Source organism: Ambystoma mexicanum, chromosome 8 (genome assembly GCF_040938575.1).
Source record: "Ambystoma mexicanum isolate Mex_15411 chromosome 8, UKY_AmexF1_1, whole genome shotgun sequence".
NCBI classification, from domain to species: Eukaryota; Metazoa; Chordata; class Amphibia; order Caudata; family Ambystomatidae; genus Ambystoma; species Ambystoma mexicanum.
The window spans coordinates 423117983-423134334 of record NC_090929.1 but is presented as its reverse complement, the minus strand read 5'-3'; the positions used below and the strand labels follow the sequence as shown (position 1 = coordinate 423134334).

At 47.5% G+C, this 16352-nt stretch overlaps 1 protein-coding gene across 3 annotated transcripts in view; it reads right to left on the bottom strand.

Annotated features, from left to right (window-relative positions):
- Positions 1 to 39: 39 nt before the first annotated feature.
- The window catches only part of MTOR (mechanistic target of rapamycin kinase), a 2476747-nt gene continuing 2460434 nt past the window's right edge, over positions 40 to 16352 (bottom strand). For all 3 annotated transcript variants that reach the window (XM_069609933.1, XM_069609934.1, XM_069609936.1), the window contains one exon: positions 40 to 1075. In XM_069609933.1, coding sequence (XP_069466034.1) covers positions 1060 to 1075 — 16 coding nt within the window. In that variant the 3' untranslated portion in view covers positions 40 to 1059. The remainder of the gene's footprint in view (positions 1076 to 16352) is intronic.

The following is a 16352-nucleotide window of genomic DNA, read 5'->3' as shown; positions in this document are numbered from 1 at the left end:
TTATCACTGCACCCAAACGTCATCACAAAAAATACACACTTTTTGTTCAGAACTATTTATTGGCTGTGCTCGAATCGCAACTGTAAAGTACAATTCTTACTGAAGAAGCTTTTGATTGGCACACACATGTTCCATTAATTTATTATTCATTTTATGTTGCCAATCCTTATGTCCTTCGGCACACTTACGAACCTGGCAACCTCACAGTAGGCTTTTTGTAAGTCAGTTGCATGAGAGAGCATCTAAATACATTCCCCAGGTTCCCTGACATTTCTCAGTAGCATAACAGACAGAGATCCCCAATATTTATCAAAACAAGATGGCCTGGGCTCCAGCAAGTGTGAAAAGGCATTCAGAAACCTACAGTATAGTCCTAATTTGGCTAAGGTCATGTGATTCAGTAATCATTCTCTGCACACATTATGCTTGATACCAGTCCTTCCCTGACCCACTGGCATCGTGGCATCTAGGTTTGCTATGCAAGCTGTAGGTCTTGTATCTCCATGTCCATCTGTATGGCTAAGCAACGGAGGAATGATTTTTAGTACTCAGGATTTTCTGTGTTTATGTGTCTAACAATACTACAATGATTTTAAGGTCACCAGATAACATTACCACAAGCCTGTAAAGCTCTTTTATTTACGAGGCTGGCTCCCCTGCTCTGCTTCCTCATTGTCTGAGATGCACACACTGACATTTTGATTAGAACTGTCAACATACAAAAGCGTCGACAAACTTTTTGCTGTACACATTTTTACATTTGATTTTCCTTTAAATGGTAATCATTTAATGTTCTTTTTCAGTTAATCTGATGCTCCATGATGGCTTTGTTGTGCATTTCCAGTCTGTGACCACTTGGACTTCATAGATCTGCCAGGAGTGTGTTTGACACACACTGTTCCAAAACAGTGTCAAACATACATTCATCTCTAGATATTTGCTCATTGTGGACATCACAATGCAGCACGCAGCCCTGACGCTCCAGCCATCTTTCTGTTTGTAGTGAGTCAGGAGCAGAAAACCTGCAAGTGAAGGCTTTTGGAGACAGTTCCAGCTCTGCTACCAGAAAGGACACCTAGGGACAAAAGAAAGAAAACATTGATTAATAGAAAGTTCAGCTAGACCACATAAAATAGTCCTGTCATTGATGCAACCTAACCGCTAAATGCAACGTGAAGAAAATTACTCACCTTCAGTAATGTTTTGTGAAATTAGCGATGGATTTCCTTATCTTGAAATAGCCATATGCATAGACTGAGATGTGCATTTGTTAAGCTGCCACCAGAGGGTGTCAGAATGCCGTTAGCCTGGTGGTAATGTACAGTATGGAGCCACCCGTGCCCCCTCACCAAGGTTCAGCCAATGTCCTTGCTCAACAGAGACCAAAGGAATGGTTGAACTGTCATGGTTGTGCCACAATCAATGTAAGACATAGGGCCTCATTACACGGACTGCGGTAAGGGTTTAAAGGTACCGGTAAGGGCACCGGTACCGGTAAACCCTTACCGCCTTACTATGAGGTACCTTTGCGGGTTGGTACTTTAACGCCTGCTGTTTAGCAGGCGTTAAAAACCAACCCGTAAAGGGACCGGGGTGCTAATTACGGTACCGCAATTTGCGGCACTGTAATTAGCGCCTTCCCCATTCCCATAGAGCCCTATGGGGAAAAAATGGGACTGGGGTAGGGCAATGGGGGAAGGGGGAATTACCGCCCCGCCAACCTTGGAATAGGGCGGTAATTCCCCTTTCCACCAAGGCGGTGCCGGTAATTTACCGGCATGGACCAAGGTGCTAATAGCACCTTGGTCCTCCGCCTACCGTGTAATGAGGCCCATACTCCCATTCATGGTAACATGTGAAAACGGACAACACAGTCCTAAAAGCATGAACATGAATAGCCGATGGATATTTTGGAAGGTTTCGAAATACCTCATTTAGTCGATTAAAAAGCAGTGCTTCTTGCAACAGAATTTATTTTCTAAAAAGCAATATCATTTTCAAATTGACGATTACTCTAATGGATAATAAGTCTAATTCACATTGTAAAGGGCAGAGGAGGTCCCAATTGGTAGATCGCGCTCTTATCCAGAGAGTTCCTTTATGAGAAGCCCAGGGTACAGACTCAAATTCCATCAGTATTTTTGCTCCGTATGTAAGAATAGGGTTAACGTTGGACTTAAAAAAGTCAATTAGAGGGAGACAGGAAAAGTGACCATACCTTGCATTAATACATTTTGCCTGGGGTGCTAATCTCACCGATTTGAACTTCAATACCGAAGTCACATTTTTAATACTAGACCCTCCTTATAATTTAAAACCCAAGTAGATGAAATCTGAAACCACTTCCAATTCTTTGTCATACAGAAACCACCTAGGAATCAGAGAATTTCTTTTCCTGCTGGATTTCATAATAATAATGTTATTTAGGTTTAAAGTCAGATCATTAGACTCAACATAAAGTTGCAGGGATCTTAGGTGTCTTTGTAAGCCTATTGGAGTTAGATCTAACATCGAGTCATCGGCATACAACAGCCAGTTGACTTGGAGTTGGTCTAACCACGGTGGATGGGCTTGCGCTTGCTTAGTCGCAGCCACTATTATCAGATGTAAATAAGTTGAATAAAAGAGGGGCCAGAACGCAGTCCTGTTTTAGACCACGGTCTGTCTTAATTGCTGCGGAAAGTAGGCCTTCTTGATTCAGTCTAATTCTCAATGTGGTTTTGGAAAATAAGGCTTTAATTATCATCGCTAGATGTTAAGGAGATCCCCATTTAGCCAGAGAAGATTGCATTTGGCACTGTCAAAGCCCATTGTAAAATCACAAAAAGCAACAAATATTTGTCCTCTTGCAAATGGCCTTATGTTTCAAAAAATGTAACAAAATTCCATTTGTAGAAGTGCCCATTACGTTAATGAAGCCGGTTTGAAAACCTCATAAATACACATTTTTAAGGCCCAGTTTCGAAGTTCTTGTTCAATTCCAATCCGTGGACCCTAACCATCTTTCCCCACAGCGGTTGCGGCCAATCTGCGTAAATACAAGTGCACACGCCAACATACCACTTGGTGGAGGCAGGAGCTTGTGCTATGTCTGCGTGAGAATCAGGATTTGACACAGGGAGCAGAACATTTGGCTGGATATGTCCAGTAACGCTATGGGACGATAGTTGGAGGGGCTTTGCCTGTCCCCTTTTTTGTATATGGAGATTATTATCGAAGATTTCCAAGAAGAGGGAATTGACAAGATATGGTTGAAAAGCATAGTTACATTACATTACATTATATCTATAAAGCGCACTATGGGCCTGTAGGCATGAAGGCGCTAACAAAAATGACAAGACATACAACGGAAAGGGTCACCTATACTAGCCTACACAAGTCCCATCTAGGAATGGTTGCCAAGGACCAAACCTACTGGCAATATAGATCATAGACACTGCTGCCCCGAAGGCCTGCTTATGAAAAGAGAAAGGTTTTAAGTTCTTTCTTGAAAATGGCCAGGAGTTTATGTTCACGCAGGTAATCTGGAAGAAGGTCCCACAGAATGGGAGCTATGAAAGCAAAAGCCCCATTCTCCGCTTTTGAGGTTTTTGGTCTAAGTTGCTCCAGAAGATTGTGAGCACCAGATTTTAATACTCTGGTGTTTACTATATCATTGATTTGACACTGAAGATATGGAGGCATAATTTGCATTCTACATTTAAATGTTATAACCAGTCTTCTGAATTTGATTCTGGACTCCACTGGAAGCCAGTGAAGTCCCCGTCTGGCTTCAGAAATGTGTTCGCGCCTAGAAATCCCCACTACAATTCTCACAGCCCAATTCTGAACCTGTTGTAGTTTCTGTAGAGCCAACTTACCGATACCTAGTAGAAGGCTGCAAAAATAATCTAGTTTTTCTCCTATTATCGCTCTTGCTATAGTTTCAGCGCTTTTCTGAGATAGAAGGGGCCTCAGATTTAACATAATATACCGATGAAGACACGACCGAGGACACGTGTGCTTTCATGTTAAGAGACTGGTCAAGGGTAACGCTCAATATTTTTCGTTTTTGGGAGTGGGCATATGGTATCATCCCCCAGCGTAAAAGAGCTGTAGGCATGATTTAGGACCTTCAGTGAATGTGGGGAACCCACAATCATTAACTCAGTCTTAGCCCTGTTCAGCGTCAGATAATTATTCAGCATCCAATTTTCAATCAAGCTGAAAATTCTGTTCACTTCCAACTCATCCAGTTCATGGGAACCAGTTAGATGCACCACACATTGGGTGTCATCGGCGTAAATTTGAAAAGATTGCACCTTCCTGCTCCAACATGTTGAAAACGGTGCCATCAAGAGATTGTAAATACATGGTGAGGTTCTAGCTCCCTGTGGAACTCCATAAAGAACTGGGATCGAGTCAGCTTCTGCGATATCCGAACAGACACTACTGTGTCTGTGTTCTAAAAAGAAAGCGATCCAGGCAGCGGCCTGGTTGGAAAAGGTAGCCACTTCCTTGAGCCTCATGTTCAGTATGGAGTGTCCGATTAGATTGAGGGCTGCAGATTGATCCAGTGATATGATCAACGAGAGCCAGCTCTTGTCCATTTGAGTTAGTAGCCTGGATTTTAACTCCAGAAAAGTCTCAGTTCTGAACGGTTTTCTAAAACCTGATTGATGAGAGTGCAGGATTGGATGTTGGTTCAAGTGTTCAGCAATCTGATGGTAAGCCACGCTATCAAGAATTTTCAACAAAAATGGAGTATTTGAAATGGGGCGGAAATTCAAAGGGTTATCTCTTGACAATCCTGGTTTCTTAATGATTGGGGTAACTTTAGTTTGTTTTAGTTGCAAAGGCACTTTCCCTTCCTTAAGTGAGGCGTTAACAAAAATACAGATTGCTTTAACTAAGGACGGAGCACAGGATTTGATAATCGTGGAAGCACAGGCATCACCTCCACACTGTGATGGTTTCATCTGCCCTATTATTTTTTCAAGTTCCATTTCAGTTATTGGATGAAAGTTCAGAATGTTGCCCACATTATAGGTTTACCTTTCAGTGTAACGTTTGAAAGGCCATCTGGATCTGGGACATGGACGTTTTTACTCTTTATAATAAGCCTACAAATGTCTTCCTGAGAGACAGGGACATTCCAGAGAACAGACCTAGTAGTGGTAGACTGTAAGATATCGGTCCTGCTAAGTGCATATATAGAAGTATTAGACCAACTAGCTTTGGGGATGGTGTTCAAAAGAGGACAGGATTGCACAGCAGAAGTAAACTTAATAATTCTCAAAAATTCTGTGCCAATAAGCCCTTCTGTTGGCCTAGAAAATGTTTGTATTGATGCATCATCCTATTGGCTATTGGAAAATATGAATCGTTCTGGTTTATTGTTAATCTGTGCAGTTGTGTTCTCAGATTTCTCTTTTGGGATTGCACCACTTTGTAAAAAATGTGAGTGTGGCTGCATCGGATTACCCTTGTAACATATACTTGTTGGTAAAAGGCTGAAATTGTATAACTGTAATCACAAGACGCAAACGAGTTATACAGATCACCCTCGCTTAACACTTCTTCTAACCGATTATTAAAATTAGAAAATAATTGGTTACATGTGATAATGTCCAGCAAAAATGTCACCATTATTTGCAGAGGCATTATCATAAGGAACATACAGTGGACAACCCCGCAACCCCTGAATTTTTTTTTTTTTAAAGGAAGCAGGGGACACCCCAGCACCCATTTATTCCATTTATTGTCCCCATATATAATGTCGCCTATGCTGTTTTCCGGTGACTATATGTATGGTGACATTATATAAGGGGACAATATTACCCGATACCCAAAAAAATGTGATTCCAGATTAAACGATTTCAACCATTGTTAGTGGTTAAGAGAACCATGCTTCCATATCAGCTTAGTCGGAATGTCTTCATGTATGCTACCATTCACCTTGCACAACCCCCAGGTGGAGAATCAGAACTGACCACTCTATACCTCTTTGCAGAAAGGACTTTCTGTAGGAGGAAACAGAGGAAGTTTATTCACTGATTTACGATTTAAAGCCCCTGCTAACCACGCCCAATTATTTTGTCAGGAGTGCCCTTCTCTACATGTTACCAAATTACACTCTTCTCGCCTTTACAGGGTCCTTCGAACATGTAATCGAAAGCTTACCACCGTCCTCCCTAAACCTTTGTTTTTGACCTCCAGTTATCTCGTTGGGCCATATAATAATTCTTTTTATCTGACAGATTGCTTGTGTGTTTCTTAACCTCAGTTAGGTTGTAGCCCTGGGGTAGTAGTTGATCAGCTGCGGCCAAAAGACTGGACGCAACCAGGTTGGATTTAATATGCAAAAATACTCGGTCCAACCTACGGTCATTGACAAATTCCATCCAGTCGGTATCGGCAAACACAATGGGCCTCATTACGAGGTTAAGGTAGCCATGGCGCTATTAGCGCCATGGCTGCCTCTAAAACCCTTCCGACTCCGCCCTGGTGAATGGAGCAATTACCGGTCCATTCCAAGGTTGGCGGGACCGGTAATTCCCCATTCACCAGGGCCCTTCTCCATTCCCATTTCAGCCCCCATAGGGCTCAATGGGAATGGGGAAGGCGCTAATATCGGTACCGCAAATTGCGGTACCGTTATTAGCTCTAGAGTCCCTTTGCTGGTCCCGTCCTTAACGCCTGGAAAAACAAGGCGTTAAGGAAGGACCCGCAAAGGGAACTCGTAGTAGGGCGGTAAGGGATTACCGGCACCAGTGTTCTTACCGGTGCCAGTAATCCCTTACCGCCCACCTCGTCATGAGGCCCAATGTCTTTAAGATTTCCAATCGACGAAAACAACGCCAACACATTGAATCTATTAAGTGTGACATTCTCTTTTACAACTTAGAGATTTTCTAGCAAGAGACAATGTATTTGTTTGGAAGTGGTGTGTGAGGGCAGAGTTGAATAGGCATTTGTGTGCGATTGCCAATGTTTTGAATGTGATGCGTTCCCATATCTCTGTGAGCCCGATTATGAAGGAGGTCATGAGCCCTGGAAATGGCTTATCAAATTCTTGGGGAGACACTTAGTTCCCCCTGTCTACAATTTCCATACCAGATGTAGAGGGGCCCGAGATTAATCTACATTCCCACAGTAATCCAATGTCTACAGCTTCAGCTACCTTGGTGGCACCCTCCCAGGAACAGATCACTCCGGACCAATGGATTGTGGTAAAGGCTAATATCAATCAATCAATTAAATCTGTGCCAACATTTTGAGAATTTTAATAATTGGATGGATTCCCTTGAGAACTGTGTGGGGAACCATCATATTGCGAAGGTGGATAGGTCCTGCCAAACAGACCCCTTAACTTCTCCACCGACGCAACAGAATGCAGCCACTTTTGAAATGTCTGCTTGGCCTGTCCCGCTTTTGAGGGAAGGAGACCAGGCTTCTATACTGCCGTCATCTCATGTCTCAGCCTCCTGTACTGGCATCGACCCTTCAACAGGTCCTATTGTCTCACCCCCGTGGAGAAGAGGAGAAGGTGAGCCTTATACACCCTCCCTTATTGGAGGACCTTGTGAAGTTCCCTTCAAACCCTGGGAAAGTGGGTTATCCTGCGAAAGTCCACAATGCTGCAGTTAAGGGATAAATCCACCCAAAATGTTGTCCTGGACAAAAGGAATTTTATTATCACTAATATTGAAAAACCATCAGGGAATGAACCCAGAGATACCCTAAGGAACAAGGTCCTGGCATGGTTTCCCCAACGAACCGGGCCGGGGGTGGTCAGACACAGACACAGACATGAATGTTATTCATAGATTGGAAATAAATGAATGGTGTACCCAGGAAAATAAGCACTGTGTCCTGGTTGGATGTGGATCCAGTCATTTACCGTTACCTTAGTTTCTGTAATTATTTGCCTAGAGGATCATCGAATTTGAATCTTATTGTGGATTAGCCTGTGCTCTGCTGAGAGAGTTGTATTTTATGAATCTTGGCATGTTTCATTATTGTGCTGAAAGTGTTTTGTCTCTTTTTGTATTTTCATTGTAAGTTTGTGTTGTTATCGCGCTTTGATGCCCGAGGGCTTTCAGCACCATACAAATAAATAAATACAAATAAATAAAATAAATTGGGAGCCAGTGAGCGTTTCTTCTGGTCTCCAAAATATGCTCGCGCCTGGGGATGTTCAGGGCGTCTCGCAGTGCATTATTCTGTATGATTTGTAATTTGTTGACGTTGCGAGTGGAAGTGCCTGCAAATAGGGCATTGCAGAAGTCAAGTCTGGAGCCAATGAGTGCACAGGAAATGGATAGGCGGCCGTTGGTGGAAAGGAACGGTCTGCTGGCATTAATTGGCTTAGTGGTGTGGGCTGCTGAAGAGGCAAGGGAGTAGTTTCTTACCTGTAACTCCATTTCTCCAGCGTTGGTATCTTTCATGGATTCACATGCTGTGAATATTTCCCGTCGTCAGGCTGGGAAACCTCGGTAACTTTAAACTAGCGTTTTCCTGTGGAAAACTTCGACACCTTGGTGTCCTATCGACGTCTTTTTGGGTGCTTTAGGCTACACCAATAGGACGTCTGGTATAAATAGCCACGCCACCGCGGCTTCCCTTCCGATTTTAACCCCCAAAGTAGAGGAAACTCGAACCAAGATTTTGCCTGCAGGGGCAGCCGGCGGGCACATGTGAATCCATGAAAGAAACCAACGCTGGAGAAATTGAGTTACAGGTAAGAAACTACCCCCTTCTCCAGCGTTGGATCTTTCATGGATTCACATGCTGTGAATAGATTACATAGCAGTATGACCAACCACTGGAGGAGCATGACAGGCAAACCAACCCCATGCCCCTAGGCCATAACCAGAAACACAAAGACTAACATCCAACACCATGCATGATAACAGAACCAACAAGTGTTAGAGTAAAACAAAACCTGGAAGCTGCAGGGCTTACCTTATTGAAACAGGCGTTGGAGGACTGCACGCCCCACCTGCACATCTTCATCATGTTGCTGTCTCAGACAGTAGTGTCTGGTGAAGGCATGTGGCGCCGCCCAAGAAGCCACCTGGCAAATGTCATTGAGTAGTATTGCAGCCCAGAGCACCGCCGATGACGCTGTGGACCTTGTAGAATGGGCCTTAGGAGTGCCCCTCAAGGGCTTGCCAGCCTTCCTGTGACAAAATGAAATTGTGGATGAGACCCAATGGGAAAGTCCTTGCTTGGAGATGGATTGTGCCTTGCTGGTGGCACCAAAAGCCACAAATAGCTGTTTTGACTTCCTGAAGTCCTGAACACGGTCCAGAGAAAACTTCAGCACCCTCTCGACGTCCAGGGAATGCAGGGCTCTTTCCGCCAGCGTGGTCGCCTTAGCGAAGAACGAGGGCAATGCAATCGTAGCGTGTTTGTGAAACGCCGAAGGCACTTTCGGTATAAAGTGCAGATTAGTAAACAGGAGAACCTTGTCTCTCATGAATCCCACATACGGCGGGTCAATGGCCAGCGCCTGAAGCTCCGAAATCATTCTGGCAGATGTGATTGCAACCAGAAAAGCGACTTTCCACGAGAGGAACTTCAAGGATGCCGTCGACATGGGCTCAAACAGCAGTTTCATGAGAGCAGAGAACCACATTGAGACTCCATACAGGAGCAAACCTTTTCTTCGGGGGAAATGTCCGAAAAAGTCCTTTCAGAAAGTGCTTAACCAATCTGTCACTAAACAGAAGAGTAGCATGGCGCCATATGGTGAATCTGGAAATGGCAGCCAAATATACTTTGATTGAAGACAATGCCAGGCCCCCCCGCGCTAGATGCAGCAGGTAAGGGAGAACCTGGGCCGGAGAAACTTCCAACGACCACAGTCCAGTTTCTGTTCAAACCAGGCACAGAATCTCGCCCATTTTCAATTGTAAGAGTTAGTGGTGGAAGGCACCCTTGCCGCCTCCAGGATCGACAACACTCCTGTGAGATTCCTAGATAACCTAATTCAGAGTGGTCAGGAGCCACGCAGCCAGACAGAGAGATGCCGGATCGTGATTCCACACTCTCTTGTCGTCCTGCACCAGCAGATCCTGCTCTGCTCCTAGACGAAGCGGCTCTGCCACTGCGAGATGAAGGAGATCTGACAACCATGTCTGCCTGGGCCAGAATGGGGCGGCCAAGATCACTTTGCACGGGTACTTGCGCACCAACTGGATTGTCCTCCGAATCAGCGGAAACGGATACCCGAATAGGCCCGTCCACAGGAACGAGAATGCGTCTCCCTTTGACTCTGGATGAGCCACTCTGCTGGCAAACAATGGGCACTGGTTCTTCTCCGGCGTGGCAAACAAGTCGAGATGGGGGGGGGGGGACCCCTACTTCTGGAAGATCCTCGTCACCTGCTCTTCCTTCAGCTTCCACTCGTGCAACTGCACCCCCCGTCTCTGCTGAGAGCGTCTGCCTGAACATTCTGGACCCCTGGCAGGTGGTAAGATGTAATGTGAATTCTCTGAGCAATGGCCCAATGCTACACACACCTCCTGAGCCTCCCTGGACAGGAGCTCAGAATGCGTGCCTCCCTGCTTCCTCAAATAGAACATTGTTGTGGTATTGTCCGCCAACACGCGAACCACTGCACCGTGAATGCGTGGTAGAAAGGATTTCAGGGCCCAGTGCACCGTTCTCAACTCCAGTACGTTGATGTGCAAGAACGCCTCCTCCCGAGACCACATGCCCTGGACCTGCAACTGGTTGAGGTGCGCTACCCAACCCACCTGGGAAGCGTCCGTCACTATCGTGAACTGAAAGTCTGGCTCCAGCAGGGGCTTGCCCCGTACAAAATTGTCGGTGCAAGCCAACCATCTCAGGGCTTTCAGCAGCCCCCAGGAGATGACCACCTTGTCCAACTAACCCATGACTGCGACCACCTGTCTGCGAGAAATTCCTGCACCGGCCGCATGAACAGGCGACAATTTGGGATAAGCGGAATGCAGAACGCTATGGAGCCGAGCAGCGACATGTAACTGCGGAACTAGACCATAGTCCCCCGGCCCCATTCGCCCGCCCTGGACTGCAACTTCACCACTCTTTCGTCCAAAGGCTTCACCAGATTTTCCTTTGTGAGAAACTGAGCACAGAGAAAAACCAACTCCCTGGATGGCGTTAGATAGGATTTTGTGAAGTTGACAGCGAACCCTAGCCGTTGTAACAGGCCCATGGACGTTTAGAGAGACTCTCACGCCCTTTCTGGTGACAGCCCCCGTACCAACCAGTCATCCAGGTACGGGTACACATGATGCGGAGGAAGGCAGCAACTGAAGCGAGGCACTTTGTGAATGTCCTGGGAGCCGACTTCAGCCCAAACGGGAGGAAACGGAACTGGTAATGATCGTCCCCGACCATAAATCACAGGAACTTGTGATGGTTTTGCTGCATCGGGATGTGGAAGTAAGCATCCTCTAAATTTAACGATGCCAGGAACTCGCCTGCAGCGTGAGCATCTTGAACTTCAGACGTTGTAGATTCTTGTTCAACGGCTGAAGATCTAGAATAGGTCTCCACTTTCCATTGGGCTTTTTGATGACAAAATACCAGGAGTACACCCCCGGCCCCCGTTCCGACACCGGGACTGGTTCTATTGCCCCTTTCACCAACATGAGTTCCACTTCCTGCCTCAAGACTGGTAGGTGCGGCTGCACCACAAGCACAGGTGGAATTGGGAGTTGAGAACGCCGAAACTCTGAGTGGCCAAGACGTACCGTATCCAGCACCCAGCAGTCTGTAGTAATAAGATGCCACTCGTTGACATGTCACAACACTCTGCCTCCCAGTTGACTGCCCGCATGGCAGTCATTGCTGAGCCTTAGACTGCCGTCCCTTGGCAGCTGAGGCGGCAGGACCCTTCTTATGGTGCGCCTGATAGTCCCTGCTCTTCTGCGCCGACTGGAACGAGCGCCTGAAACGTTGGGAAGAGTAACTGGAGTGACTGTAACCTCTGTCGCGGGAAGTGGAAAATCTGGCATTAGCAGAGGCCCCTCGAAATGCCCGAAAGGGACGAAAAGAACGGCCAGTTTGAAGAGCCCCCAGGGACTTTGCCGTCTCAGAGTCCTCCTTCATCCCCTTCAGCGCCTCGTCGATTTTGTCGCCAAAGAGCTGCTCACCCTCACAGGGCATGTCAACTACTTTATGCTGGACCTCTGGGCGAAAGTCAATGCAGCGCAGCCACGTCTGCCTCCGGAGAACAAAACCATTATTTATTTGAAGCCTGACTCCGCCAAGTCCACTGCAATGTTGATGCTGTGGTTGGAGACCTTCTCCCCCTCTCGAACCAGCAGCATAGCCTCCTTGTGTTGTTGCTCCGGAGAGCTGGGCCAACCGGTGCCACATCTCCCTGTCATATCGGCCCTAATGGCCAAGGAATTAGCCGCTTTCACTGTTGTAACGCCCACCGTGAGGACTTTCTTTCCGAATGCATCCTGCTTTCCTGGCTCATTGTCCGGGGGCGTAACGCACTTGTGCTGGCTCCTCGCCTTCCGACCAGCCGCCGCTGATACCACTGACTCCGGCCTGAGACATGAGGCACTTGGGGGGGGTCTATTCCAGTGCCTTAAACTTCTTCTCCAGGCGCCCCTTCATGGCTTGTTCCGAAAACAGCTGGCGCATTGTGCGCAGGCCCTCCTGTAACACGGGTCCAGAATGGGGACCTAGAAGACTGTCTTCCATCGCTTCCCCATGTGATCGAAGAGAAAACAGTCCTTTCGTTCCTCCTCAGGAGCGAGGCCAAATTCTTAGCACGCCTTCGCCATCATAGCGTGAAAAGCCCCAACATCATCCGGCGGAGACGGCTGAGCCGGGCTACTAAGCGGTTCCACCTCAGGGACCGTATCCCAGGTATCGTCTCTCCTGGTCGACGAGGACAGCGTGTCATGAGGCCCGCTCTTCGGATCCGAATCGACTAGCTCCCCTTCCTCTGGATGACTTTGGGGAAGGCCCAACCCCAGTGGCGACAGAAATGGCAGCCGCACCGGAGGCAAATTCCTGGGGAGACTCGGTCGAGGGGCCTCTACAGGCACACTATGCAGCACTGGAGCCACCGGGCTCGGAGCCGCTGGAAGTTTTGCATCCAATTGTCCGAACAACAACTGGAGAATTCTCAACACCTCTATGGACAGCAGAAAGTGTGGGTTCACCAACGGGTATAGGGGTGCCCCAGCCCCAACCCCACTAGATGTAGACGAACCTGCTTCCCGCAGACCCAGCGCCGATGGATCGAAACCTGGCTCATGCTCCGCCTCCAGACCCGAGGACGCAGAATATGGAGCCGGATCCTGTTGAAGAATGTCCACCGGGAGCAACGGCCGGAAGCTGGCACCCGTCGGCAACAAACCACCATCCGTCTCCAGCTGAGTCGCCAACAGCAACTGCGGCTCACTGACACCCTCCAACATCACCACCTCGTCGTCGGTACTAAGGCCTCCACAGGTCTGGCCTTCTCCGGCGAAGCGGACCGCTTGGATGAACTGCCGAACTGTGTTTCGACGAGTCCCAGCTGGAAGATGACCTATGACGGTCCTTAGACGACGAGTGCTTCGAGCAGGAAGACTCCCGCGACTTTGACTTCTTTCTCTCCACAGACGTAGACTTCAGCCCCAACTTTTCGGGCCTAGCACTCGACACCTTGGACTTGTCCGGTCTTGCCAATTTGGACAGCAAAGAGCCACTCGCCCCTTTAGAATGATGCAACCTGGAGCCAGATGAACCGCCACCTTTTCCCACCTCCAACGCTGGCACCTCCGTGTGCTGCTTCTTGGTGGGGGGTTTCGCGGACACTGCCATTCCCTGTGTTGGCATATTCTCCACCAGAGCCGAATACTTGCTCCCCCGGGACGAAACCTCTGAACCCAGGTAAGTGCCCTCATTGAGCCAACAAATCAGCCGGCGGTTTCGGTCCTTCAGCATTTTCTGAGAAAATCCACGACAGATCTCACAGGCGTCCACAGAATGATTGAGGTACAGACAATACAGACAATCTGCATGGCTGTCCCCCTTGAATACCTTCTTTAGGCTGCAGGTTGCACAAGGCCTAAACAGCAATTTTTTCTGGGCCACAGATGACATTATGGCCCAAGTACGAAAAGCATGTGTAGAATATGAAGAGTACCTCGAGAGCAAACACGAGGTGGTCCCAGCAGTTTGGAGACGGTTGAAATCTGAGGGAAGCCGCAGGGGCGGGGCTATTTATACCAGATGTCCTATTGGTGCAGCCTAAAGCACCCAAAAAGACATTGATAGGACACTAAGGTGTCGAAGTTTTCCATAGGAAAACGCTAGGTTAAAGTTACTGGGGTTTCCCAGCCTGACGACGGGAAATATTCACAGCATGTGAATCCATGAAAGATCCAATGCTGGAGAATAGCACTGACCTGCCGTTTTAGTGACAAGGTAGCATCTATGTAGACACCTAGGGTTTTTACGACACTGGAGACTTGTATGGAGATGCCGTCTATGGGGAAGGCACTGTCGGCCTGGTCTAGCTTGTTGAGAACGACTTGGGAGCTGACCAGGAGGATTTCAGTTTTGTCATAGTTCAGGCAGAGGAGATGAGAGGCCATCCATGCTTGGACGGTTTGGTACACTGAGTGTAGTGTCCAGTTAGAGGTAGGAGGATCGGAGTATCATCTGCGTAATTGGTATAGGACATACCCAGGTCATACAGGAGGTCGAATAGGGGTTTTGTAAAGATGTTGTAAAGGGTGGGGGACTTGCATGAACCTTGAGGCACGCCGCAGGTGACTGAAGAAGGGTGGGCTGAGGCATTTTCTGCAAAGACTCTCATAGTTCTTTCGTCCAAGAACAAAGTAACCCAGGCAATGGCTTCAGGAGAGATATTAGCTGCTGAGGCGAGGAGTTGACACAAGATTTGATGGTCCACGAGATCGAAGGCTGCGGATAAGTTCAGTTGAAGTAGAGTTAGAATGGATTTCTCAACTCTGCTCTGGTGAACAGACGTTGAGGAGGCCACCCTTGTTACTGAAACAGGGAACACTTCTGTGAAGTTAGCCAGGACAATGCAAGGTAGCTTGGAGAGCAGCCAAGGGTAAGTCTGAGAAGTAGTGGGGGTTATTTGCGGTCTTGGATGAGCACACACATTAGGACAATAATTACCCTTAGACAGTAGTACATACAAATATACAATTTATTAGGCCCAAGATTTAATATCAGTGAATAATGAAAAACACAGTAATATCACTACTCAAACGCACACTATGTAAAATATATGTACAGTCACTTATGTTGCGGTAAAGTGTGGTATCCCGCCAAAACCTGTAAGGAGGAAAAGCAGGCAAACTTTATTACATTGGCAAAATTCAGAGATGGATAACCCTAACTTTATAAATCCAGCCCTACTATTATTGGGGCCTTGTGCTCCAATGTAAGATGTGTGCGTAAAAGCGCTTGGTCGTACGTAAAGACACAACGTACAATATTCAATGGGGTGCAAAAGTTAGAGAGAGGATTCTGAAGTGTAGAAAACAGGTTCGGAGAGTCAGGGGGGAATCTGCTGCGGGGTACAAAACTCTTCCCAACTATCCGACACCTTTAGGACGCAGAGGTCACCCAAACCAAGGCACGGACCTCAAGGGATCCTTTGTGCGTAAAAATGCAATGGATGAACTAGTGGCCACCGGTAAGTGGTTTGATTACTCACTGCCTTTAACTCACTCCGGGCCCAAACTTGACCGGTATGGATAGGGTTCCCTGGAGTATGAATTCCCACCCTTGGTTTAGCTTCTAAGTGCACAGGCGATGCGGGTGCGGATACGGTTTACAACAGAAGCTGCATCTCTCGTCTCGCTTGTAAGACAAAGAAAGCACTGATGCAGCTGGTCTCTGGACACTTGAAGAAAGGCAGGAAGGTCACCAGCAGCGACCGTCACTATCGCACAGTGACACAGGGGCACCCAAATCTCACGGTCTGGCACACTCTTCTCTTTCGTGGCCCAAAGCAGCTGGGACGACGAGTATTGGCAAGAAAGTGCTGTGCAGTGCAACCTAGGATTCCTCCAAAGCTTGAGGCAAAACCCTACGAAACAACGCTCCAACACGGATGCCAGGTTTCAAGCTGGTCAGTCCACTGGAGGTCCCACGGACACTTCCGAGAAGGCTTGTTTGCAGGGCAACAAGGAGGAGTCGAGAGTGATTGGTACCAGCACTCCAAGGGGTTGAAGCACCTTTGCAGGCCTTCGGAGATCGAGTGCAAAGCAGGGCTCTACCGGGACAACAGTGGGCTCAGGGTGCCAACCTTCTTCTGCACAGTTCTGAATAGTCCTTGAATCTGCTCGGCTCTTCTGGATACTTGGCTCCTTCTACAGGTCCATTCG